This window comes from Schistocerca nitens, chromosome 7, assembly GCF_023898315.1.
Source record: "Schistocerca nitens isolate TAMUIC-IGC-003100 chromosome 7, iqSchNite1.1, whole genome shotgun sequence".
In the NCBI taxonomy this organism is placed as follows: Eukaryota; Metazoa; Arthropoda; class Insecta; order Orthoptera; family Acrididae; genus Schistocerca; species Schistocerca nitens.
In genome coordinates, this window is record NC_064620.1 from 165383121 (window position 1) to 165408902 (window position 25782).

At 39.9% G+C, this 25782-nt stretch overlaps 1 protein-coding gene across 3 annotated transcripts in view; it reads right to left on the reverse strand.

The window, feature by feature from the left end:
* Positions 1–25782, reverse strand: part of LOC126194725 (collagen alpha-1(IX) chain-like) — a 419736-nt gene that overhangs the window by 152476 nt on the left and 241478 nt on the right. For all 3 annotated transcript variants that reach the window (XM_049932976.1, XM_049932975.1, XM_049932977.1), the window contains 4 exons: positions 25556–25772; positions 9092–9265; positions 1224–1301; positions 1035–1103 (listed from right to left, as the gene is read on the reverse strand). In XM_049932976.1, the coding sequence (XP_049788933.1) occupies positions 1035–1103; positions 1224–1301; positions 9092–9265; positions 25556–25772 (538 nt within the window). The remainder of the gene's footprint in view (positions 1–1034; positions 1104–1223; positions 1302–9091; positions 9266–25555; positions 25773–25782) is intronic.

A 25782-nucleotide genomic window follows, 5' to 3' on the forward strand; every position in this document is an offset into this window, starting at 1 on the left:
AATAAATCGCCAGTATATGGAATGTATGTGGCGATGCAGGTATCTTTTGTGAAATGAGTTTCAACAGATGCCTTACTACCTCCCTGAACTACAAACTAAAAGAAAATATGGATAACTTTAAAAACTGATATGAAGACAATCTGTCTAGACCATTACACACGCAAGACAGGATGTCCCGGAAAGGAAGGCAATGGAGATTGACCTTGAAGAAACAAACTTTGCTGTGACATGTTTCATGCCCAAAACATCTGAAAAAATTGCTGGACATGAGCCAAAGGATATACCAACATCATAGCAACCTCTCTTATGGCGATTCCATTTATACCACTGATAAACTCATGTCTTCCTCATAGCAGCATAGAAGTTTGGAAGGTAGGAGATGAGCTACTGGTAGAATTAAAGCTATGAGGAAGGGTCCTGAGTCGTGCTTGGGTAGTTGAGACGGAAGAGCACTTGCGCACGAAAGGCAAGGTCCCAAGTTTGAGTCTTGGTCCGGAACACAGTTTTACTCTGCCAGGAAGTTTCGAGATTGGCCTTGTACAAGTTAACAGATATAAGAGGCTCTTATTTATTGAGGGCCACACAGAAACAATATCAAGGGAAACAATAGAGACAAAGCTACCAATGTTTTCCTCTTTGAAGAGGAAATATGTAAAAAGCTAAAAATAAAGCACAGTACACCTGAAATACATCTTGTATGCTATATCTTCTTTAGAAAATATAATGTTCAGATTAGTTTGTAGAAATCAATGAATGACAAAATAATTATACAAATCAGAAATTGAAATAGTGCTGTAAAGTAAACAAACAACTTTAGAAAAATAAATGAGAAAATATGAATGAACCTGAAAATACGCTATTGTAATCTTGAATTCAGGTTTGGAAATGGTATAATCAAGAAAATTTCCAAACAGTAAGTGTGCCTGCAGAAATAATCTTCAAAGCAACTTTAGATAACCATTTTAATTTTGATTAATTACACTCATTAACTTAAAATGATAAAAATGTTCCTTTTTAATAACACAGAAACTTACATCAGTTCCATTAAAGCCAGGAGGTCCTTGCGGACAAATTGTCTCACATGCTGCAGGAGGAGGTGTTGCCTGAAACACCACAAAAGAATCATCTAGGAAGGATACTAAAGACACAACATTATTCCCAATACACTAAAGGGATAATGTCACACAATTACACTACGTGTAAAAGATTTATTTTGCACTTACTTTTCTTGGTAACTCATCACAGGTTTCTCGTTCAGGGCGAGATGGATCACAGTTCAAAACCATCCATTGCAAATCAACCTGAAGGAGAAATGAATGATGAACTCATGCACTTATAAAATAATCATGCAACAAAATTATCATTGTCTGTTTCAGACATATTCTTATGAGTCAGAGAAACAGTACCTCATTATATTTAAAAATATAAGGAAGAAACGAAATATGAGACTTTCCAGAACATGTTAATGTTCCAACACAACACACATTTGTATAAGAATGTGTTCATAAATTATTTATGTACTCTTACCACTTTATATTTGTCTCCCGTTTGATGTTCATTACAGTTATTCACATTTCAATCCACAACTCCTAGTTGAAAAATTGAAGTAGGTTGAAATTATTAGAAATCCTACAGGTCTCTTTGATGATCTGATAACTCTGAAATACTTCTGCAGGTTATAACACCAAGGACTACAGATCATTTTGTTTGACTCATGGTTATCATCTTCCAGAAAATGCCTGGCATACACTGAATACCATAAACTGAGTAAGTGTAAAATAATATGCACTAAAGGAAAAACAAATACAGCTAGAGCTTCCAGTCACTTGTATTCTATTTTATAATTCAAGCAGAAGGCTAAAATCTTTTTCTTAAGTATTTTCATAGGCTTGTCAACAGTTTATTTCAGTCAACTATGAATTGTGCATCATTCTAGCAAATAGTTTAAAGAGGGGCAACTTTTTGTTAATTTTAGGATTATGCTGAAACATGCCATTTATGTACACATATAGCATAGATTTCATATATTCAGAGAGATTCAAGAAAGAAAAAAATCATATATCACTCATGGAAGAGAAAAATACACAGACTGGAAGAAACAGAACTTTATATAGGAGAGTGCAATAAAATTATTTTATAGGTCACCAGGTAACTATGACCACAATAACATCCAACTGCCAGTGGCCCATACATTCACATTTTTTACTGCCTCTACCTATCAATAAAATGTGGTTCAGTGAAATTATTAAAGCTTGTAGCTGAATGGCACTCATGATGCACATTTTGGGAAGTGACATATGTTGAGTAATAAGAGACATTGAGTGCAATAATCTCATATTCCGTAGTCACTCAGGTTTCACTGAAAGCAAGTTGTGAGCGCATTAGTGCTTTCACGCTGTGTGATATGTTACGACTATTATTCTTATTTTCATTTTTGGAGCTTTTAACAAATGTCATTTATGACAAATACACTAGTAACATTCCAACCTGGAGTTTCCACTGTTTGAAATTCACTAGTAAATTCCACTTGTGATAATATTCTGAGCTCATAGAACAGACAGCTGCAAAAGCTTCTTCCTGTGTGTCTGTAGCATACACAAGAGTTTCTGCATCTTTGAAAACTGGAACTTAATTCAATGACATCTAAAATTTCAGGTGACATAAAATTTTAGGGTCCTCAGCATGGATAAGCTATTGTGGCTGGTTACACAAGTTATAATGTAACTGAAATTAGTATTTTATATAAAAATTTACTCAAGTTTCATTTATTATAAGCTAATAAAAGAGCTATCCTATTTCATACCAAATGAAGGTAGTCCACCTATAAACTCTGTCAGAGTGATCTCATCCCAGAAGTCCAACACAACCTCCAATCCCTGCTTAAAGTCTCAGGCCTTTCTGACAACCTCTCCCCTGAATCCATTTCCCTCATCACCCCAATGACCCCTGCACATCCACCTTCTACATGCTCCCCAAAATCCACATTGTGGCTGGTTACTGTGCCCCCACTGAAAGGATTTCAGTCCTCTTTGACCAACACCTCCAACCAATAGCCCACAATCTAGCCTCCCACATCAAATATGCCAACCACTTCCTTCATGGCTCTCCACCATCCCCACACCTTTGTCTTCTGGATCCCTACTTGTCACTGTTGATGCCACCTCCTTATGCACTAGCACTCCACATGACCGTGGTCTTACTGCTATTGAACACTACCTCTCTCAACGTCTTTCAGACTCCAAACCCACTACCTCATTCCTCAAACACCTTACTAATTCTATACTAACCCACAACTGCTTTTCCTTTGAAGGGCAGGACTACAAACAAATGCACAGCCATGGGCATCCGCATGGCACCCTCCTATGCCAACCTGTTTAGGGGGAATTTAGAGCAGACCTTCCTAGCTTCCCAAAACACCAAAGCCCTAGTCTAGTTCAGGTTGATTGATAATATCTTTATGATCTGGACTCAGGGCCAGGACACACTATCTTCATTCCTTAACAACCTCAACACCTTCTCTCCCAACCACTTCACCTGGTCTCCTCAACCCAGTGTGTCACCTTCCTAAAGTTGACCTCCCCCTCTCTGTAGGCTCCATCCACACCTCTGTCCACATTAAACCCATCAACAATACCAGCAGTTCGACAGCTGTCATCTTTTTCACACCAAAAAATCCCTCCCATACAGCCTAGCCGCCCGGGGACGGCACATTTGCAGTGTCAAGAACTTCCTTTCTCAGTTTGCCAAGGGTCTCAAAAATGCCTTGACAGACAGTCACTAACCCCAAACTTAGTCTGCAACCAGATTTCCCATGCCATATTCCCGTGTCCCCCCCCCCCCCCCCCAAATACTCCTACCACTCCCAAGAAAGAGGCACCACCACCTTTTTTGAACTCCACAGATGGGAATTATCCTTACAAACATTCTCTGCTCCCATAATTTTCCTGGCCTCAATCTACTGTAATACACTGTTCCCACACGCTCCACCTAACAGTTTCCATCAACTCTGTCCTATCATCTCCTCCCCATTCTTATCTCCCACTCTCTATGTTTGCTGCCCTCTGCCAATACTCCTGCCCATCTTTCCCTGCTCCTCTCCTTTTTCACACCTGCCTCCCTGCTCCACAACCTCCTGTTGGCATCCTAGTCCCTGCACACTCCACCAGACAGTGTTCATCTCTCCCCTATTCCTTCCCCTTCCCCAGCCCCTCTACGTAGCTATTTGCATCCTATGTGATAGCTGCATCCCAGCCTGAGCCATGTGTGTATGAGGTGTGCTTGCTTGTGGGTAAGAATAGTGTGTGTTTCTCTTTGGCTGATGAAGGCTGTGGCTGAAGGCTTTATGTATGTGTCTGTTAACTGTGCCTGTCTGCAACTTAACATGTCTTCTTTATGGTAAGTAGCAATCTATCTTTCCATACATTGTTAAATGAAGGCATTATTATTTACAAAGCTGCTGTAAATAAATATAGTTTGGCTTTTTGAATTTTATTTTACTAGTGTTTGATGCATCTGCTACACTGATTTTAGCATATATTAAATTGGGGCATTTTCAAATAGATGTAAGAAAATTTTCTTACTCTTGTGTAGCATCTGGTGACTTACATCTTCACAAATTAGAATTGCCCTGTCGGGCCCATGCGGTTGGCACTATTAACTGTTTTGAGTCCTCTTCCTACATTTTATGTACTTTGTTAACACATAAAAGTTGCTATAGCCTTTAATGTAGTAGTTGTGGTTTTCAGTCTGGAAACTGGTTTGATGTATCTCTCCATGCTGCTCTATCCTGCACAAACTTCTTCATCTCTGAATAACTAATGCAACCTAAATAAATAAACCTATACCCTTCTGACTCTGCTTACTGGAGTCATCTCTTGGTCTCCCCAAATAATTTTTGCTCCCCAAACGTCCCTCCAATGCTAAATTGGTGATCCCTGTTCGTCTCAGATTGTGACCTGTCAACATATCCCTTCTGTCAGTCAAGTTGTACCACAAGTTTCTTGTCTCTCCGGTTCCAATCAGTTCCTCCTCCTCAGTTATGCATTCTGTCCATCGAATCCAGCATTTCTCTATAGAACCACATTTTAAACAACTCTGTTCTCGTCCTGTCTAAACTGGTTATTGCCCATGTTTCACTTCCACACATGGTTACACTCCAGACAAATATCTTCAAATAGGCTTTCTAGCTATTAAATCATTTTCTCTTCTTCAGAAATGTTTTTCCTCCCATTGCCAGTTAATATTTTACAAAATGGCTTTGAGCACTATGGGACTTAACTCCTGAGGTCATCAGTCCCCTAGCACTTAGAACTACTTAAACCTAACTCACCTAAGTACATCACACACATCCATGCCCGAAGCAGGATTCGAACTTGCGACCATAGCGGTCGTGTGGTTCCAGACTGTACCGCCTAGAGCTGCTCGGCCACTCTGGCTGGCTAATATTTTACATCCTCTCTACTTCTTAAAATTTTACATCCTCTCTACTTTAGCCGTTTTGCTGTCCAAATAGTAAACCTCATCTACTGCATTCAGTGTCTCATTTCATAATCTAATTTCTGCATTTTCTGATGAATCTGACTACATTCCATTATCACTGTGTTGCTTTTGTTGTTTTTCAGCTTATATCCACCTTTCAAGACATTGTCCATTCCATTCAGCTGCTCTCCCAATTTCCCAATTCCATTGCTACCTCTGACAGTATTACAATGTCATCAACAAACCTCATAGTTCTTATTTCTTCTCCCTGAACTTTTAATTCCCACTTCAAATTTTTCTTTGATTTCCTTTGCAGCTTGCTCAGTGCACAGATTGAATAACTTCAAGGATAGGCTGTAACCATGTCTTATTCCCTTCTTAACCAATGCTTCCCTTTCATGCCCCTCGACTCTTTATAACTGCTGTTTGGTTTCTGTACAAGTTGCAAATAGCATTTTGCATCCTGTATTTTACCCATGCTATTTTCAGAATTCCAATGAGAGTATTCCTTGGCAAAAGCTTTCTCTAAGTCTATGATGCTATAAACATAGGTTTGCCTATCTTCTAAGAGAGTCATAGGTTCAGCATTGCCTCGTGTGTTCTTACATTTCTCAGGAATCCAAACTGATCTTCCATGAGGTCAGCTTCAACCAGTTTTTCTATCTTCTGTACAGAATGTGTGTTTGTATTTTGTAATCATAACTTATTAAACTGATAATTCAGTACTATTCACACCTGTCAACAACTGTTTTCTTTTGAATTGGAATTCTTCTTGAAGTATGAAGCTATTTCACCTCTCTATATATCTTGCACACCAGATGGAATATTTCTGTCATGGCTGGCTCTCCCAACACTGTCAGTAGTTCTGACGGTATGTTGTCTATTCTAGAGGCCTTGTTTCAACTTCAATCTTACGTTGTTCTGTCAAATCGTTCTTACAGTACCATATCACCCACCTCACCTTCATCTATGACCTCTTACATTCCTATAATGTTGCCTTGAAGTTTATCTCCCCTGTATAGACCCACTATATACTTGTTTCACCTTTTCCCTTCTTTTCTTAGTATTGCTTTTCCATCTGATCTCTTGATATGTGTACAGCTGTTCCTCTTTTGCCAAAAGGCCTCTTTAATTTTCCTGTAGTTGGTATCTATCTTACCCCTACTGAAGTAAGCTGCTTAATCCTTTCATTTGTCTTCCACCCATTCCTGCTTAGCAATTTTGCATTTCCTGTCAGGCTCATTTACTTGATGTTTGTATTCCCTTTCAATTGCTTCATTTGCTGCATTTTTATACTTTATCCTTTGCCCACCCCTGGTAGCTGAGCAGTCAGCGCAGAAGAATGTCAATCCTACGGGCCCGGGTTCAAAGCCCGGCTGGGTAGGAGATTTTCTCCGCTCGGGGACTGGGTGTTGTGTTGTGCTAATCATCATTCTTTCATCCTCATTGACTTTCAAGTCGCCAAAGCAGCATCAAATCGAAAGACTTGCACCCGGCGAACGGTCTACCCGACGGGAGGCCCTAGTCACACGACATTTACATTTTTACTTTATCCTTTCATCGGTTATGTTCAATATCTCCTGTGACATACAAGGATTCCTACTAGGACTTGTATTTTTGCCAGTTTGAGCCGTGCTACCTTCACTATTTCATCTCTCAAAGCTACCCATTCATCTCCACTTTCACTTCCCCTTTCATTCGTTTCCCCAAGTCCATATTCATCTACTATTTTTCCTTTTCTTCCTTTTCCTACTATCGAATTCCAGTCTCTCATCACAAATATTTGGCTCCTTTAACTATATGAATAATTTCTTTTACCTTATGAAACATTTCTGCAATCTCCTCATGATCTACAGAGCTAGTTGGCAAATGAACTTGTACTACTGGAGTGAATGTCTGCTTAGTGTCTATTTTGCCAATGATAATGCGTTCACTATGCTGTTCATAGTAGCTTACCTGCATTCCTACTTTCTTATTCATTACTAAATCTACCTCTGCATTACCCTTATTTGATTTTGTGTTTATAATTGTGTATTTATCCAACCAGAAGTCCTGTTCCTCCTGCCACCCAATTTCACTAATTGCCACTGTATCTAACTTTAACCTATCCATTTCCCTTTTTAAACTTTGTTACCTACGTGACCAATTAAGGGATCTCACATTCCACACTCCAACCTGCAGAACTTTTATTTCTCCTGATGATGACATCCTCCAGAGTAGGCCCACTCAGAGATCCTAATAGGGGTGTTTAATCTCAAGAATATGTAACATATCACTTAACAATACAGTAGAGTTACATGTTCTACGGCTGTAGCTTTCCCTCACTTTCAGCCGTACACACAGGGCCCCTCCACTGCAGTTGCAACTATGGTACAGTGGCTATCTATATCACTGCGGCATGCAGTCCACCTCACTAATGGCAAGTCAGATCAAAGACGATATGGATAAAATATTGTAATGGAAAGTAACTATGATTGTAAAGACACAGAAGCAAGCATTTTCATTTGTCGAATCATGACAATTTGTAAAAAAAAAAATGTGTGAAGATACTTTAAGTCTTGCTTTAAACATATATTGCAATGTGTGTCAGTTTTACATCAGAAAATGGAGTCATTTACACATTGCCCGGTTACAACATAAACTAACAATAAGTAAGGGAATCAGAAATAATGGGAAAGAGCACAGAAACAGAAAAGTTAGTAAATTTAAATATTAATTTATACAAATTGAAAAAAAATTTAAAATTATTTGTTGTGGCCAACACTTAGCAGGGCACTATGTACAATTCAATAATTTAAGTGTAAAATGTTGGTCATGTATATCTGTTTCATGCAAGCAGGTTTAAGAGCTATTACCTCTCTGCTAACATCAGTCTTCATTTTCAGGTATTTCTGCCACTGTGGGAGCAGACATGGACTGCTCACGAGCCAAGAAGTGTCTTGCTTGAAGCTGTTTTCTGCTTAGTTTGTCTTTCAAATATAATTATTGCAAAGTGACAAGGTAGTCAAGCACATTAAGAAATAGTGAAGCACTATTGCAATGCAGAACAGTATCTAAATATAACTGTTGCAAGATAATGAGTGCTACTGAAAGCCTGCATTGCAAAATGTTTTACTCTGATTTACAAAGGATTTTGTTAGAAAAGTCACTTTGCACTTTGGATAGTTGTTAATTTTATTAGAACCATTTCCTGACTCCACATTAGATATACTTACCAGCTGAGAAGTCTGCAAAAAGAAACAGAGAGAGAAAACAAAAAGTAGCGTTAGTAAACTGTACACTGCAACATGAGTAATTTGTGAACCTGAGGTGCTACACCACAGTAGTACATTTACACACAGTTAAAACTTTTGTACTATTTATTTAGTATTTGAAACCAATAAACCTTGTTTAGTTTGAGGTTATTCTCTAAACTATTGACACAAAACGATCTCTGGTTTCTATTCTAAAGTTTGTTATAACACAAAAAGCGTTTAAAATGTTGTTAAGCTTTCTAAACTCTAAGTAGTTAACAGTAGATAATCACAAGGCTGTTTTAAACACTAGTCTATATTAAAAGTAACGTAAACACAGTAACATTTTTTAAAATTTCTATTTCTCAAGATTAACTCACTGGTACTGTATCTCGCCTTCCAGAAACCATCTTCGCAAGTGAAATTTGTCCATTGACATCAATTGGGCCACGTGGTTGTAGCCTCTCGACTGTAGTTTCCTCACAATCAACATAAAGGACCACTTCATTTCGATATACTCCAAAATGAATTTTGTGCCAGTTTTTGTCAAAAACCTAGAAAACATTAATTTCTGTAGGTTGCAATAAATAAATACTGAAGTCATAGCAATCATTAAGTATAGGTGACCAGACTAAGTTAATATCAAATAATATCCTGACAAAGGCAATAGTATATGACTATCCTATGACATTCTAATTACATGAAACTTTATAACAGTGAAATTCCAAGTGTTAAAGAATCAAAGACAAAAAATAAAAAAGAAATTGGTAAGAAATGTAAGATTCAATTAAACCAAGACTTCTAGTTTCAAGTTAAAAAGAACACTTGCGCACAATGACCACTATCATTTCTGTAGAATCTAGTAGCACAGACACAATGAATGAAATCCTACGGAGTAATCAATGTTTCCACAACAAGATAGCTACAAGCTATTCAACTGCATAAAATGTAAGTGGAAATTTCATAACTAATGTACAAACACAAAAATCAGAGTGAAAAGCCAGAAGTACAATGATATTTTTTTCAGTTGCAATGTGGTGACAAGGAGTAAATAAACATAGAATATGTAAACATGAATGTGCAAAAAATTAACAGATGTGCAAAGAAATAAATAAATGCAAAACAATGATCAGACCACTAACTAAAGAACAACAGGGACAAGATACATTTAGTAAACACATGTACCATAATAAGTACAGTAGGTTAAATGACAAAGAGGTGTTCTATCTAAACAATAGTTTCATGGCTTTGAAACAAAGCACGATATTTCAAACAGGCCACTTTTAACACAGCATCTGATACCAGTGAATATCATACACACATATAGTTGTATAAAAAGGAAAATTACCAGAGCAAACTATAAAATTATGAGACGGGATTACTGGCAAGTATTTAGGCCTACATTTGAGAGTCCTTATTTTTGTACTTATGATACACACACGTAAGAGTACAGAATATTATCATAGTCTTCATAATTATTAGTTCCTTTTGTAGGGAGGAAGGAAGGGGAATTGTTCAGATAAAGTTAAACAGGAATGACAGGTCACAGAGTCGCCAGCATGAAAGAGAGAGAGAGGGGGGGGGGGGGGGGGAGGAAGGAAGGTTCAAGAGACAGGGGGTTGAGGGAAAGAAGTATGAAGAGAGAAAGGAATAGTAACACCTAACTGATTACATGGAGTACATAAATAATGCAATAATATCTCATCTTTGCCAAAAAATCTTTTGGGTTACCGATAGCCAAGTAGTCTGTGGCATTTCTCATTTCTGCAAGCACATACTCTCTGCCCATTGCATTGCAAAGTGTTGGTATCTTCTCAATACAGTTCTTAATGGAAATTCCTGTACGACATACATATGTGAAAGATAAGCCTCATAGGTGTTCCCTCTGTTGTTTTTGTGGCTCCTGTTTTGACCCTTTGTTGATCTGCTGCTAATGTATCACAGGCAGGTGCAGAAACCTGTCCTTGTGCATCTCATCATTTTTAGTGCAATTCATTACTGAACTTCACTGACATAAGGAGTGAGAGAATTTAATAGAAAACTGGGTGCTAAGGTAGAGGGCACACATCTTGAAAAACTATAGTTCAAATCTTTCTTCTAACTTCCAGAATTCATGGTTTCCTTAAATCACTTAAAGAAAATTCCTGGGTAGAGCTCACATAATACTATGTACAGAAAGCTGGTTAAAACCCAAAATTGATAGCAGTGAGATTTTTATCCCTTATTGATAGCAAGCCTGACAGCCAACTGAATGCAAATGTTGTCTACAGCCTTGCAGATGAAATAGTTTTGAGGCTGACTTACACAGTATGTCCCTCATTCATCTGGTCTTTAGAAACCTCTGTCATTTCCACAGTAAGGCTCTGCAGATGGAAGATGCTAGTTGATGTCCAGAACCGAATTCTTCCTGTGGTGAGAAGCTTGTTACAGCATGGACTTGTTGTGTCTGCTGTTTCCCACATCTATGGATAAATCTACTAGTAGATGGGAGGTCTTAGTTTTACATAGTTGTGTTACAGGTAAATCATATCATCCTTGTTTCTTTCATAAATCAGCAGTCCTTTACACTCTGGACGATAAGCAAAAGAGTACAAGTTCAGAATAGGGTTAAAGGGTAAGGAGGGAAATAAGCTGTGTCCTCTTCAGAGGAACCATTTACATCCACATCCATACACCCTGAACCAATGTGATGTGTATGGCACAGGGTACTTCACATTGTTCCAGTTATCAGGGCTTTCTCCTGTTTCATTTATGTATTTAGGGTGGAAAGCAAAACCACTGAAATGCCTCAGCACGCATTACAATTAGTCCAACCTTGTCTTCACCAATCCTGTGGGAGAAGTATGTAGGGAGCTGTACAAAGGGAAGTCAAATGAAAACCTTAATATTCAAATTTTTTTTTTTTTTAACTGAACAAAAGTTGGACACAAGTGTGTGACATGATCTTTCTGTCATCCAGTACACTTCCTCCAGCATGTAGGAAGTGCATGGATACCTCAGGGAAAAAATATATTCTTTTGGTTCTGTGCACAGCCACTCATGCGTAACCTGCTGCACATCACTGGAATGAAATTTCTTTCCTCCCATCACCTCTTTGCATTGCCCAAACTTGTGGTAATGACTCATAGTGAGATCTGGTGAGTATGGCAGATGTGGCACCGTATCAAAGTGCAGGTCATTGATAGTTGCAAGTATTGCACTGGCACTATGAGATTGAGCATTGTCATGTTGAAAAATGACACCCGCAGTCCGAAGTCCATGTCGCTTTGATCTTATTGCAGGCTGGAGCTGGTCTTTTAACATATTGAAATATGGTGCACTGGTGATGGTGTTTCCCCTAGTCGTGTAGTGGTCCAATCCAACACCATGTATAACCAAAAATAGCATCAGCAAAACCTTTCCTACAGATGGTTGCATGCAGAACTTCTTGGGTTTTGGCGTTGAGGAATGGGGCTCTTCCCTGCTTGCTCTCTTTGTTTCACATTGGTGGTAGTGTATCCAGGTTTCATGTCCTGTAACGATTCTCACAAAGAATCGATCACCTTCTGCTTCAAAGTGTCACAAAAGTTCTTCATAGATATCAACGGATCACTCTTTCAGTTTTGCAGTAAGCTCCTGTGGCACCCATCTTACAGGCAATTTGCAAAACTTAAGCACTTTGTGAATGATTGATGTGCTGAGTCATGACTAATGTGCAGATTTTCAGCTATTTCATCTGCGATTTTCCAGCACAATGGCTTCAACCTCAGCAGACTATGGTGTTACAGCACCGTGTGCCTGAAATGGGCAATGGGTGTGTGTCACAGAAATCACACCATTTCCAAACCTTCTAGACCACTCATACACTTGCTGCAGTAATACATTTGCATGCCGTACTTGACCTTCATTTGCTGATCAATCTCAGTAGGTTTTGTATATTCACTGCTCAGAAAACATACGGTACCTGCTGTTCTTCCTTGGTGCATGTCGAAAGTGGGGTAGCTATTTTGAACCAGTATTGTGGCTGTGTTTCACTTTTCTGTCGTATGCTGCTGCCTGTAGGGCATTCCTTATATCATTGCTAATAGTACGGCCAATTTACAGTACAATGACACAAAATGTAGATTTTTAATTACACTTTCAAGGTTTCATTTGATTCCGCCTCATAATAATTTCCCAGGTTCATCATCTAAAGCTGAGAACGATTAAACGATTACTGAAAGGATAGGATAATGGGAAATGAAGGTGGTGTGTTTGTCACAGCAGACAAGAAATTCAAATCCACATAGACAGAAACTGAAGATGCATGCAAGTTGTCTGGGCAAGATTCAGTATCAGAGATGAGAATAAGACCAGAACAACTCTCAAAGGGAACTAAAAACTTGACAGAAAACCTTTTTGCTAGTATGTAAGCACCCCGGCCACACTTTAATCTTAAATGTATCTATATTATATGAAATTTAATCATTGGAGGAGACTTCAATCAAGCAACAATCAGTTGGGATGGTTGCAGTTTTGTTAGTGGTGGGTATGACAGGACATCCTGACTAACATTACTAAGTGCCTTCTCTGAAAAGTACCTAGAACATATAGTTCAGAAACTCACTCATGATGGAAATATATTGAATCTAATGGTAAGAAATAGACCTTACTGCTTTGAAGATTTCTACTTCGTAATTGGCATCAGCGATCACGAGACAGTTGTGGCAACAATGAAGACAAAAAGGCAACTAAAACAAGTAGAAAGATTTATATGGTCAGAAAACTAGATAAAGAGGTGGTGCTGTCATATCTCAATGAGCAAATTCAAATATTTAACTCTGGACATGAGCATGTAATTGAACTATGGTTTGAGTTTAAAAGAAGTTGACCGAGCACCTAGTAGAACAATTCATGATTGGAGGGGTCACTGTAAGGAGAGTTCTATGGATATGCATAATAGGTTTAAAACAAAGCTTAGGACTAGAGAAGAGATAAATGAAGCATGTATGGTTGTCAGGAGGGTAATGCATGAAGCCTTCAAAAACTACTGCAGCAGAATATTATCAACATATCATTCTGGTTTCATGTAAAGGCTGTTAGTGGTACAAAACTTAGTGTCCAGGCACTGATGTGTGAAATTACACAAACGAAGATCTGAAATAGACTTACCATTTATTTACAGTGAAAAATACATTTATATAAGGTGTTGAAAGTGATCCCTTGACTCGGGGACTAATGAGAGCAGTATGAAAACGAGTTCATTTGGAGGTGGAACACAAGCTTGGATTTTCTGACGCATGGGGAAGGAAGTTGGCCATGTCTCTTCAGAGGAACCATACGGGCATATGCCTACAGGAATTTAGGGAATACTCTTGAGAGTAAGAACACATCGCATTGGATTGGATGGAGAGTCATCAACAGATGCAGAAGGAATAGCAACCACTCCATGATGAAAAAATCGGTGTTTGGTGTGGTGTAACACGAATGCACATAATTGGATCGACAATTTTTTACACTACCTCAACACAGCCCATATAAGGAAATTTTTGTGCTCATCTCATTAAATATGAAAGGCCAAACTGCTTCTTCCAGCAAGATGAGGCGACAGGCCACACGTCTAAGGTATCCATGGAACTAGTGCATGATGTCTTCACTGAGGAACGAACTGCCAGCAAACATTTATGGCCACCATGTTAGCTGGATCTAACATGCGATTTTTACCCGGGGGGGACGCTTGAATAGCGAGTCTATGAATCAAATTCGCACGCAGTACAGCAAATGAAAGACAACATTAGCCGTGAAGCTGCCACCATCAATATCCGAACCTTACACCAGGTATATCAGAATATCCTTAGACGTGCGCAGCTGTGTTCTGGTGCTGCAGGGGATCACTTTCAACACCTTATATAAATGTATTTTTCACTGTAAATAAATGGTAAGTCTATTTCAGATCTTCGTTTGTGTAATTTCACTGGATTTCCTTTATACTTACACAGGCTACTTTTATCTGTGATACCCAGTATAACTATGTACATCTCCCTTAGTAAATGGAAGGAAGATTGAGTTTACCGTTTCATCGCCATCGACGTCATTAGAGATGGAGCAAAAGCTCGGATTGTGTCTAGGATGGGGAAGGAAATCGGCCGTGACCTTTCGAAAGAAACATCCCGGCATTTGCCTTGAGTGTCGACCTCCCAAATGCGAGTCCACTGCGCCAGCTACCCTTTCGCCGTAATTTATCAGTAGATGTGAGAAACAGCATACACTATTAAGTCCTAGTTGCAATGAGCTTCTCACCCACGGAAGAACTCAGCTCTGGGGATCAATTACCAACTTCCAGCTGCAGAACCTTAATGTGGAAGTGACAGAACTTTCTAGGTTAAAGAGCGGATGACAGAATACTTCACATGCAGGGAAATGGCCAACAACTGCACTCACGTGACTGTCGCCTTGCTATCGAGATGGCATAAAAAAATGCCTGTGTAGGTAAAAGCTGGCCAGGTACGAGCAGCACTCGGTTTCTGGAGGTTCCCTGCAAGCTTATTTAAGCATGTCGACAGTTCATCGATCCTGGGAATCGAACATCTCGACTGATACTGGAAAAATATTTATCCCGGGGAAGCCAAGACTTTCGAGAATGTCTCAATTTCAATTTTGAAATCGGATAATAAATGACAAAAGAAACACGCGATGCAACTAAAAATTAGCAGTCTTCTGATTTCTCCCTTACTTGTACTGTGAAACTTTGATTTTTGCCAAATTTCATGATTCTATGTCAAGAGGGAGCTCACTACAGGTTTTAATGAGGGAATCTGCGAGCATCAAAATTTGTAACACACATGGCCGTATCTTTTGACAGCACTGACCTAGAAGCTTAACTTCTTTTACACCACCAACGGACCATAGATCTTGCTATTGACATAAATTTCAACTTGATACGTCTACACGTTCTCTTAACAGACGGATGGACAAATAAAAATAACAATAACAAACAAACAAATTTTCTCACGTGATATAATTAAAAAATAACAATCCTCGAATTTTTTCCCTTTGCTTTTGCTGTGACACCTTGTTTCTTACCAAATTTTATGATTCCAGGTTTCTACAAGTGAGTTTGCTAGTATCAAGATAAGTGACATAAATAGTGGTATTTTTCGACTGCAATGACTTACGAACTTCAGTTTTTTACACCGCCAATTGATCGCAGACCATGACGTAAATTTCAGCTCAATATAGTGGTGGTGGTGGTTAGTGTTTAACGTCCCGTCGACAACGAGGTCATTAGAGACGGAGCTCATGCTCGGGTTAGGGAAGGATTGGGAAGGAAATCGGCCGTGCCCTTTCAAAGGAACCATTCCGGCATTTGCCTGAAGCGATTTAGGGAAATCACGGAAAACCTAAATCAGGATGGCTAGAGACAGCTCAATATGTCTACCTGTTTCTGAGAAAAAGGGTTTTTAACAGTCGGACAGACAAACAAACGGTTAACAGTTATCCTACAAGGCAGGGGACTCCAAATTTTTCCTCTGACAGAATAATTTGAGAACATTGGTACTTAGACGTAGCACCGTGTTTATTTTGGTAGTTAATAGAATCCTAAAAAAATGAGCTATTAATTCAATTTTAAATCATAATTAAGAACAAAGAACAATTTTTAAAATAATAAAATAAATAATAAGAAAATCGCCATGTTATTAATAGCTTTTCGCCGAAGACTTATTTACTTACGGCCGAACACCAGCACTTTGTCGAAAAAAAAAAATGAGTGTCATGTAATATTTTGTCTAATGTAATATCTTGTATAGACACCTTTTATTAACCTGACACGTTCCACATCATTACGAAGTGTCGTATTCATGATCTATGGAACAAATACTAATCTAATCTAATCCTTCTATAAGTGTTCCATTTTTATCAACTAAAGTACGGCATCCTAAACAATAAAGGCAGTTTTTTCAATGAAAGTTATTTTTAGCAAAGTAACATACTTCCTCTACAAACTCACCCTCGGCATCTATGCCATTGCTTCAAATCTTGACACCATTCCTAATTCCGTCCTTGAAGAAGCCTAGTGGCATTATGTGTACCCACGCTTGCACTGCTTCCAAAACCTTGTCATCTCAAAAAACTTTCACCCGCCAGACTAAAAAGGTGAAAATCACTTGGAGCTAGACCAGGGAAGTACGATGGTAGCTGTAGCAACTTCAAAATCAAGATTTTGAATGCACTGGATTGTTTTCTCAGCTGGATGAGGGAGGTCATTATCATGTAGCAAAATTGCATCTATTGAATCTTCCTTCTCCGTTTCGATGTTGGGTGTCAGATCTCGCAAGAGCTCTGAGTATCTGTCACTCATCACTGTCTGGCGTTTAGAAGTGTAATAAATCAGCCGTGACTTTTCATATCCCAAAATACTGTCTTCAACTTTCCTACTCAAGCTTCGCTTTTGAAATTTTGCTTTATGAGAAGATGGATGTTTCCATACAATGCTCTCCTGCTTAGTCTGTGATTCCTGGTGATGGACCGATGTCTGATCAACGGTTACTATACACAGCAGTATTGGGGCGACCCTGAGCCGGCAGCAGAAAAGCCAATTTTGCATATTTTTTGTCATCGCTCAAATGCGCCCGTTCGAGCGACACATGACAAACACAGGGAAACCGACTGTCCAGTGAGATTTGACACAGGAACTACGAGGGTTAAATGCTTAGCACCGAGATTAGCAAAGAAAATTAAGGGTTTTGATGCGTTGGTGCATGTCGGAGTTTCATTCACGCTAGAATAACAAAAATGGAACAATCTTATACGTGAGTCCTACTTACAGTGATCCTAGGCACTACATGCAGCCGATAACCATGACAGAGAGTATAGCTAGAGAATGCTTGCCGATACTTCGGAAAGCTTAATTTGTCAGCAGATAGTGAAAACCGAAATTTGTGAGCAGCAGAGGTGCTGACTTAAGGGGCAAGTAAATTACATACTGTACCCAAATCATGTTTTTTGTTTGCTTCCTATATCGTCGCGCCTGGCTGCAGTTCTCTGGGAAAAGATGGCAAGAATCTGAAGCCCTCAGTGAAGTAGCACTGCTTCTGCAACCACTCGCCGACTTTTGAGATCGTACAATACCGTAGCGGAACAGCAGTAAGCATTCCATTGTCGAACAGGAGTGAGTTCAGTACCGCGGCAGCTGTGTGAACAGAGAGCACTCTTGCCACGTTTTTGCGATAGGCTTCTGTCACTTCCACTACAATTACGTGCGACCACAGTCTAACACAACAGTCGCGACACTTCGCCTCGATTTTGTTTACTGCGTCAGCAGCGCGCCAAGCGGCCAGTAAGTTAAACTGTTGAGTTTGGCTCGATCGTGAAAGTGAAAGCGAGTAGTAGCTGTTTATTTTGGTTTATAGATTGGTTTTTACAAATGCGAGCGTAGCGTAGTGCAATAAATTGCAGCTACAACAAGAAGAAGAGACCACATCTGTCTCTCTCTCTCTCTTTTTTACGAACCCTGAGAAGTATAACCATCACGTTACTAAACTGCACCGTCAGGATTCGCTTGCAAATTACATGTATATTGATGACTAACGTTTCGTTTTAGGAGTAGAAAATGGCTAGTGAATAACAGACGAGATCTTATGAAAAAAGGCCATGTTTACCTTTATAATAATAAGTTTTGTCCGCTACACGTCGAACAAAAAGAGTTCATGAATGCAGACAAAAATAAACTCGTTTGGATGCAGTTAACCACATTATTTGACATTCCAAATACGCTACATCAATTGGCGATGAATAGCAGACTGCCACGAAGGTTCCACAATCCATCTAAAGCTGTAAAACACTCCTATGGCATAGAAGCAGCCAGTTCAACTCTCCATATATCAGTGCAAGATTCGTCTGAATCGTCAACACCGACCTGCTTTGACGAGGAAGTGGTAAAATTAAGTGCAGTTATTCGTGTTTAGAAAAAGCGTGTGGAGTATCAGAATGTGCAGATCGCTAGACTTCGTGCAAAACTGTGTGGGACAAGGAAAGTGTCTATGATTTTAAGTACAGACAGCAACAGAAACTTTATCAGAAGGATCATGTGAAGAAGGACAAACAAATTTTGAAGACTATAGGATCCCAATAAAAAAATGCCCTTGACTTGTTGTTAAGTCAGATTAGAATGCCACTGAAGGAGAAACGTGCTGCAAGATGTAAAGACGAAAATAAGCTGTTTGCTCTTAATTTATTATATTATAGCACCGAGGCATACAGGTTTTGTCAGGATGTTTTATGCTTCCATCAGTGTGCACATTACAGAGGTTGTGGAAGGCATACAGACAAAATGTGGGGTAAGTGACAATTTGTTCAACCTTTTAAAGCAGAAGGTACAACATTTCTCTGATACTGATACGTCATTGGATGAAAAGTCTGTAATGGCAAATTTAACATAAGACAGCACTTCTGACAGTGTTATTGGCTTTGAGTACTTGGAGTTTACAATCACAGTATATTTCACCCACTATTTGGCAGTTGCTCGTCCCACGTAGAATAATATAAAGATGAAAGTCGTACTTGTGGCAACAGGCGACAATGTCTAAAACACAGTAGGCCTATGCAACGACAAAGGGGGCGTCGATCCCTTTTGCATGTAGAGGTACAAGTCTGTGCTTCTTATGCGTCAATCTGTTTGTTTATATTCCGTTGATATCAACGTGGTAAGATGCAATTCTATCCAATATCACAAGAGTTTCTTCACGAATTTATTGTAACTTGCCACTGGATTCATGAGTTTTATCCCTACTTGCGCTCATTTTAGAATCATTTTTAGAAACATCTGAGTCTTCTGATATTACACAAACTCTTGGAGGCAAAAAAATAATTTCGTAAATCACATAGGAAAGGGACACAAAACAAACACTATGCTTACTACGCATTGAATTTCTCCTTTCTCGCCGGGTCGTGCGCTAGTGTCGATCCAGCTGTCAAACGGGAACAACTTTTACAGTAGTGACTGTAGCGACTGTTATGTTAGTGTGTGGTGCGACACACATTCGCCGGCCGTTGTGGCCATACGGTTCTAGGCGCTTCAGTCTGGCACCGCGTGACCGCTACGGTCGCAGGTTCGAATCCTGCCTCGGGCATGGGTGTGTGTGATGTCCTTAGGTTAGTTAGGTTTAATTAGTTCTAAGTTCTAGGCGACTGATGACCTCAGAAGTTAAGTCTCGCATAGTGCTCAGACCCATTTGAACCATTTTTGACACACATTCCGAAAGACGAAAACCGGGTTTCGGAAACTGTTTTTCGCTGTCGTGTTTACATGTTAAGGTCTGAAGAGGATTTAGTAGCCCAGTTAGATATGGCGCCTGGAAAGCTGTTCCAGTTCTATAATTCAGTCAGCACAATCACTATTTTTCTTTAATTAGACGAGGTGTAAAGAGCTTCAGCCTAATATTTCTGCTTCCCTTCACTGTGCAAAAGGCCACTACGTTCATATTAGCTGAAAATTTTTCAAAACAAGGCGAAACATGATGCACGTTTTAAAACCGGTTGCGTTGACATGGGAGCGAAAATCGATTGCAATTGGAAAACCGGAAACCAGAAGCGGATTTCCAGAGTCGAGTTTGAAGTATTTACATGACCACCCATAAGCAGTATAGGGAAATCGGTTTGCGATATCCGATCTTGGGAGTCCCATGTAAAATAGTTCAAATGGCTCTAAGCACTATGGGACTTAACATATGAGGTCATCAGTCCCCTAGAACTTAGAACTACTTAAGCCTAACTAACCTAAGGACATCACACACATCCATGCCCGAGGCAGGATTCGAACCTGCGACCGTAGCGGTCACGCGGTTCCAGACTGAAGCGCCTAGAACCGCTCGGCCACTCCAGCCGGCTGGCTGTTTCTCCCACGTATTTTGTTAGTGAATACTGTTGTAAATATTAATTCCGTTGGATGCTATTGATAGCTGACCGGCAGGTCTCGAAAAGTTTCCGTACAATAATCGATACTGTAGTCGACATATACACTGATGGCAACAAATCGCAACGCCGAGAAGGAGTTGTGCAACATGAACAAAAGCTGGCAGGCATGTTTGTGCATCCGAAAAATGATACCAGAGCGGCGCTAGTAGCACCACTATGAGGAAGCAAATTATATTTGCTTCAAATACACGCTGTAACGGTCGTGAGCCTTAGTTATCTTTGAGATTGGACGCCGTGAGCTGACGTCATTCAAGAATGCCTTTAAAGCGACAAATAAACTATTACTAGTGTACGACCAAGTGCAGCAGGCACAAACTCCTTTTCTAAAACCGACATCGGGCACCTATACAACACAATGCATGTTTGCATGCTTGCATTCAACATTCTGGTGATTACCAGCTCTTCACATTTGCAATGGCTTATTTCACACTTAGCTGTGATCTTGTAATATTAATCACTTAAATATGTTACCTAAACAAATGTATTCCCCAAATTTCATTACTCTATATTAATTATTTTCTTGTGTTGCGAATTTTTCTGTCATTGAAGTATTTTTCTGTAGTGATTCTACACAATAGTACCTAATTACTTGACTATTGCAATCAAATATTGCAGAAGAAAGAAATCTAATGAACATTTTTACCTAACTGATCTAACAGTTTTTGTTAATGCAGTAGAAGGAAATGGCGATCAAAAAGTCTTTCAAACCCTGTTAAACTGGTCCTTTGCTGAAACTAAGCTCTTATTGGCGGCTGATAACTTATAGTTTTTGAATATTGGACCACTTTCTGGACCGAGGTAAGTGATTTCAAGTATTTATGTAGATTGTTTTTATTCCTGGTATAGGTCTTGTGAACTGAGCTTTGTATTGGAGAAAGAGACGTATTACTTACAACAAACTCCATTAAAGAATAAATATACTGAGACGCAATAGTTAGTCTATCCTATTCTTTGAATAGGTTTTGTCACGCTGTTTTGAATTTACACCACAAATGAGTCTAATTATGCGCCTTTGCACCCTAAAAACTTTTTCTGTCTCTGGAGGTACCTTATATGATATTGTATGACATAATAGAGTAAAAGTGTGCCAGATTTTTTTATATTTATATCTCCATTGTAATTCATTCCGAGAAAATGCGATGTAGTTGAGCAGCTGAAATTTATTGCAACTAAATCTACCTTAAAATCTTGATTAAACGTCGATCGCCCTAGTGGGAGCTAAACCAGAATCCTACACTAATTTCCCAATACTGCTACTGGTTGCTCACGTACAGGCTCCAATATCGATTCACGAAATGCGGTTCTTACTGCCGGATTTTCTCTTCCACAACCGATTTTTACTCCCATGTAAACGCACAACCGTTTTTGCACGTGCTTGAATTGTCAGATTACGTCTTGTTTTTAAAAATTGTCGGAAAATCTGGATTGAGTAACATTTTATGCCATGAAGGTAAAGTGAAATATTTGGCTGAGCATGAAGTTGTCTACCTCCGATATTTAACTGAAGAGAAACAGTCATTGTACTGACCAAATCGGAAACTGTAATAGCTGATTTCCAGCGGCCATTCGTGTAAAACAACAGATACTCGGAAGAGCAGCGATCTGTCGCATGGGTGATCGATCACTTTGTAGATCACTCGTGTGTGGGCAAATTGCAGCGATTGGTCCCTGAACGCTTCTCGTATGATCGTCCCCGGGCAATCTAATTGATGGCATGCGATTCGCGTATGCAGTATGGGTGTCTGGCTGGTTAGCAACAAAGTGTGGCAATATGGCTGCGATTCGTTTCTCTTGTTATTAAACGTGATCGTGCAGTTTTGTTTCATTCCGCTTTGCCCACGTTGAATAAGATCTGTAAGTTAGAATTAATCGATATTCAGGAAGCACGAACTATTCTGAGAAGTGGTGACCGTAACTGCCATTTATACTGTATTAAGAAGACATACAAAATACGCCCTCCAATTTTGCAATGTTTAGCTTTTTGAATCCTGTTCGGCAAAAGTAAAATTGATGGGAAATTCATAGTAACGTTCACGGTACATTGGACTCCATATGATGATTATGAGTTATTTACTGTGTGAAACAATTACACTGTATTGTAAAAGTATTTCACTTCTGAACGGAATGACGTACTGGTACCATAACATTAGAGGACGTTTTAATTTAAATGCTGAGAGCAACTCCATTATACAGCTATACTCAAGTCCCTTTTCGTTTTGTAATCCAACTCTCCGTCCTACAATATATAACAGGAGTTACAGTATTTAGCAGTGCTGCTCTAAACAACATTTCTATAGACACACCAGAATTACGAAGCAAATAATGTACTGTAACTACTTGAAGTGAAACTGTAAGACCAATGAATAAAAAAGAAACTGAGGACTAGCATACGAAAAACGAAAGGTATTAGCGCGAGAAAGATGTAGACAACCCACTTGGCGTCAGTGAGAAGTGTAATGTATTCTGATTCTGTGAAATAAACTATAGTTCCCAAGAAAAGCGTTGCAGGAAAAGTTTAATAATTTATGATTCTTGTTTTTTGAAGTTTATTTTTTGCAAGTTTTAGTGGAATACAGAGATCAACTACAACTGCTGCTAAAAATTGCAGATCCTTTTCCATAGCGGAACTTTTCGACGTAGCGCTGTTCGGTAATACTAGTGTTGCGCTCTACTGAAACTATGGTTCCGTAGTTTTGGTACACTACACACCTGACGTAGTAAATGGTAGGATTACCGGCAGTAATGACAGGGAAAGAAACATAAATGAATGTGTAAGACAGGAAATGGGAGCTGACGATGTCCCTTTGTTTTTTTATTCGTTTCGCACTTAATTAGACCCACACACCATTCAGTGTTAGTCCATTATCTATTTTATATCCTCACAAAATATAAATCGCATTTTATAAGTAATAAAAATTAGTTGGTTGCATTAAGTAGGTAACCAAAGCAATTACTTTTCATACATGCACAACGTAGATGCCAAAACATGAAAAATATGTAATTATTGTTGTTATTTTGTACTCAATAAAATGGCATTATATATAATTTTAGTTTTACGGTAATTACTGTTTATTCTTAATAATAGACAAGAGGATAAATATATAGAATGACCCGTAGGTTACCTGGCCCTCATATATCCTCACATTCAGTTTCTAGATAGTTCACTGCTTGCGGTCTTTTGGGGAATCTATAAGGGGCGTTCAAAGAGAAAGGAGCCGGAGGTATAATTACAGAAAGCAGTACCTGTACGTTAGAAGTATTGACCCTGGCTGTTGAGACACTTGTCACACTGTGAGACAAGGCGGTGAATGGCTGTCTCATAAAATTCCCGGAGCTGGAATGTAACCAGTTCCGCACGTACAGCTAGACATCGTCATCCGAGGAAGTGCAGGAAAGGTTATGCTGACGTTCTTCTTTGACCAAATTGGTCCCCTTCTGATTCACTTCCAGAATCAGGGGACAACAGTGAATGCCCAGCGTTACTCACAAACCTTGGCCACCCTTCGCCAAGCGATCAAATCAAAACAACGAGGCAATCTCACACGTAGGGTCATTCTGCTCCACGACAATGCAAAGCCTCATACGGCCAAGACAGTAGCGGCACTCCTGCAGAAATTCAAATGGGAGGTTCTCGGCCACCCTCCATACAGTCCGGACGTGTCTCCCTGTGACTACGCCTCATTTGGTCCCCTTAAAAGGCACTGAGGGGAAAACGATTCATCTCGGACGACGACGTCCAGCTGTTCGTACGGAACTGGTTAACATCGCAGCCCTGGGACTTTTATAAGACAGCTATTCACAGTGGGACAAGTGTATCAACAGCCAGGGTCAATACTTCTAACATACAGGTACTGGTTTCTGTGATTATGCCGGCCGGGGTGGCCGAGCGGTTCTAGGCGCTACAGTCTGGAACCGTGCGACCGCTAAGGTCGCAGGTTCGAATCCTGCCTCGGGCATGGATGTGTGTGATGTCCTTAGGTTAGTTAGGTTTAAGTGGTTCTAAGTTCTAGGGGACTGATGACCTCAGAAGTTGAGTCCCAGAGTGTTCAGAGCCATTTGAACCTTTTTTTTTTTTTTTTTTTTTTTTTGTAATTATGCCTCCGGCTCGTTTGCTTTTGAACGCCCCTTATAGTAAGACACCGAGCGCGTATGTAAATAAAGCGATCGTTATGAGGTAACGCCCATTAGTATGCAACACACCCAACGTACATGTATCGCAGGTACGACGTTAACTGACCAAAGCTACTAAGAAAACTATCGTAGTTTACTTTTACTTATGGTAGTCTGCGGAAGCCTACGGTAGTTTTACAACTTTACGTGTCGCGAGGTTTGAGGCGCCATGCCACGGATTGCGCGGCCCCTCCCGCCGGGGGTTCGAGTTCTCCCTCGGGCACGGGTGTGTGTAGTTGATCTTAGCATAAGTTAGTTTATGTAGTGTTTAAGTCTAGGGACCGATGACCTCAGCAGTTTGGTCCCTTAGGAATTCTCTCTCTCTCTCTCTCTCTCTCTCTCTCTCTCTCTCACACACACACACACACACAGACATACACAAACACAACTCTACGTAACAATTACTGAAATTACATGGCAAATTGCTCATGTGTGGCGGCGTCGGGGCGATACTACATGCAACGGGTCGCAGCTATCGGTCACTCGTGTATGCGTCCCTTAACGCACAAGAACATTGAGGATAAGGCATGTCATTGTCGAGTCAGTGCTGTTCCATAGAGGATAAAAAATGTCTCTTACTTACTGACTTGCCCCCGTAATTTGCGTGTCGCAGACAATGAAAAGTGAAGTATGTAAGCTAGAACAGAATGTGGATGAAGGAAACGTAAATGCACAAGGCAAAAAGGAGGTGAATACATCTGAAGTCCTATTGCAGACGCAGTGGGGTAGGCAGCGCGGCTTACCGGTGCGTTCCTGAAGACGAGCGTCTGCAGGCGGCCCTGTGCGTCGTTGATGGAGAACTCGATGGCCTCGCGCCGGGGGTTCAGCGTGACTGCCATTTGCGTCCGGCCCTGCGGGTCGGCGATGCGGATCACGTGCCACGCACCCTTGGTGAGTTTCCGCGTCCGGAACGTGCTGATGAACGAGAACTGCTCCGGCAGACCCAGCGGGAAGATGTCCCTGCAACATC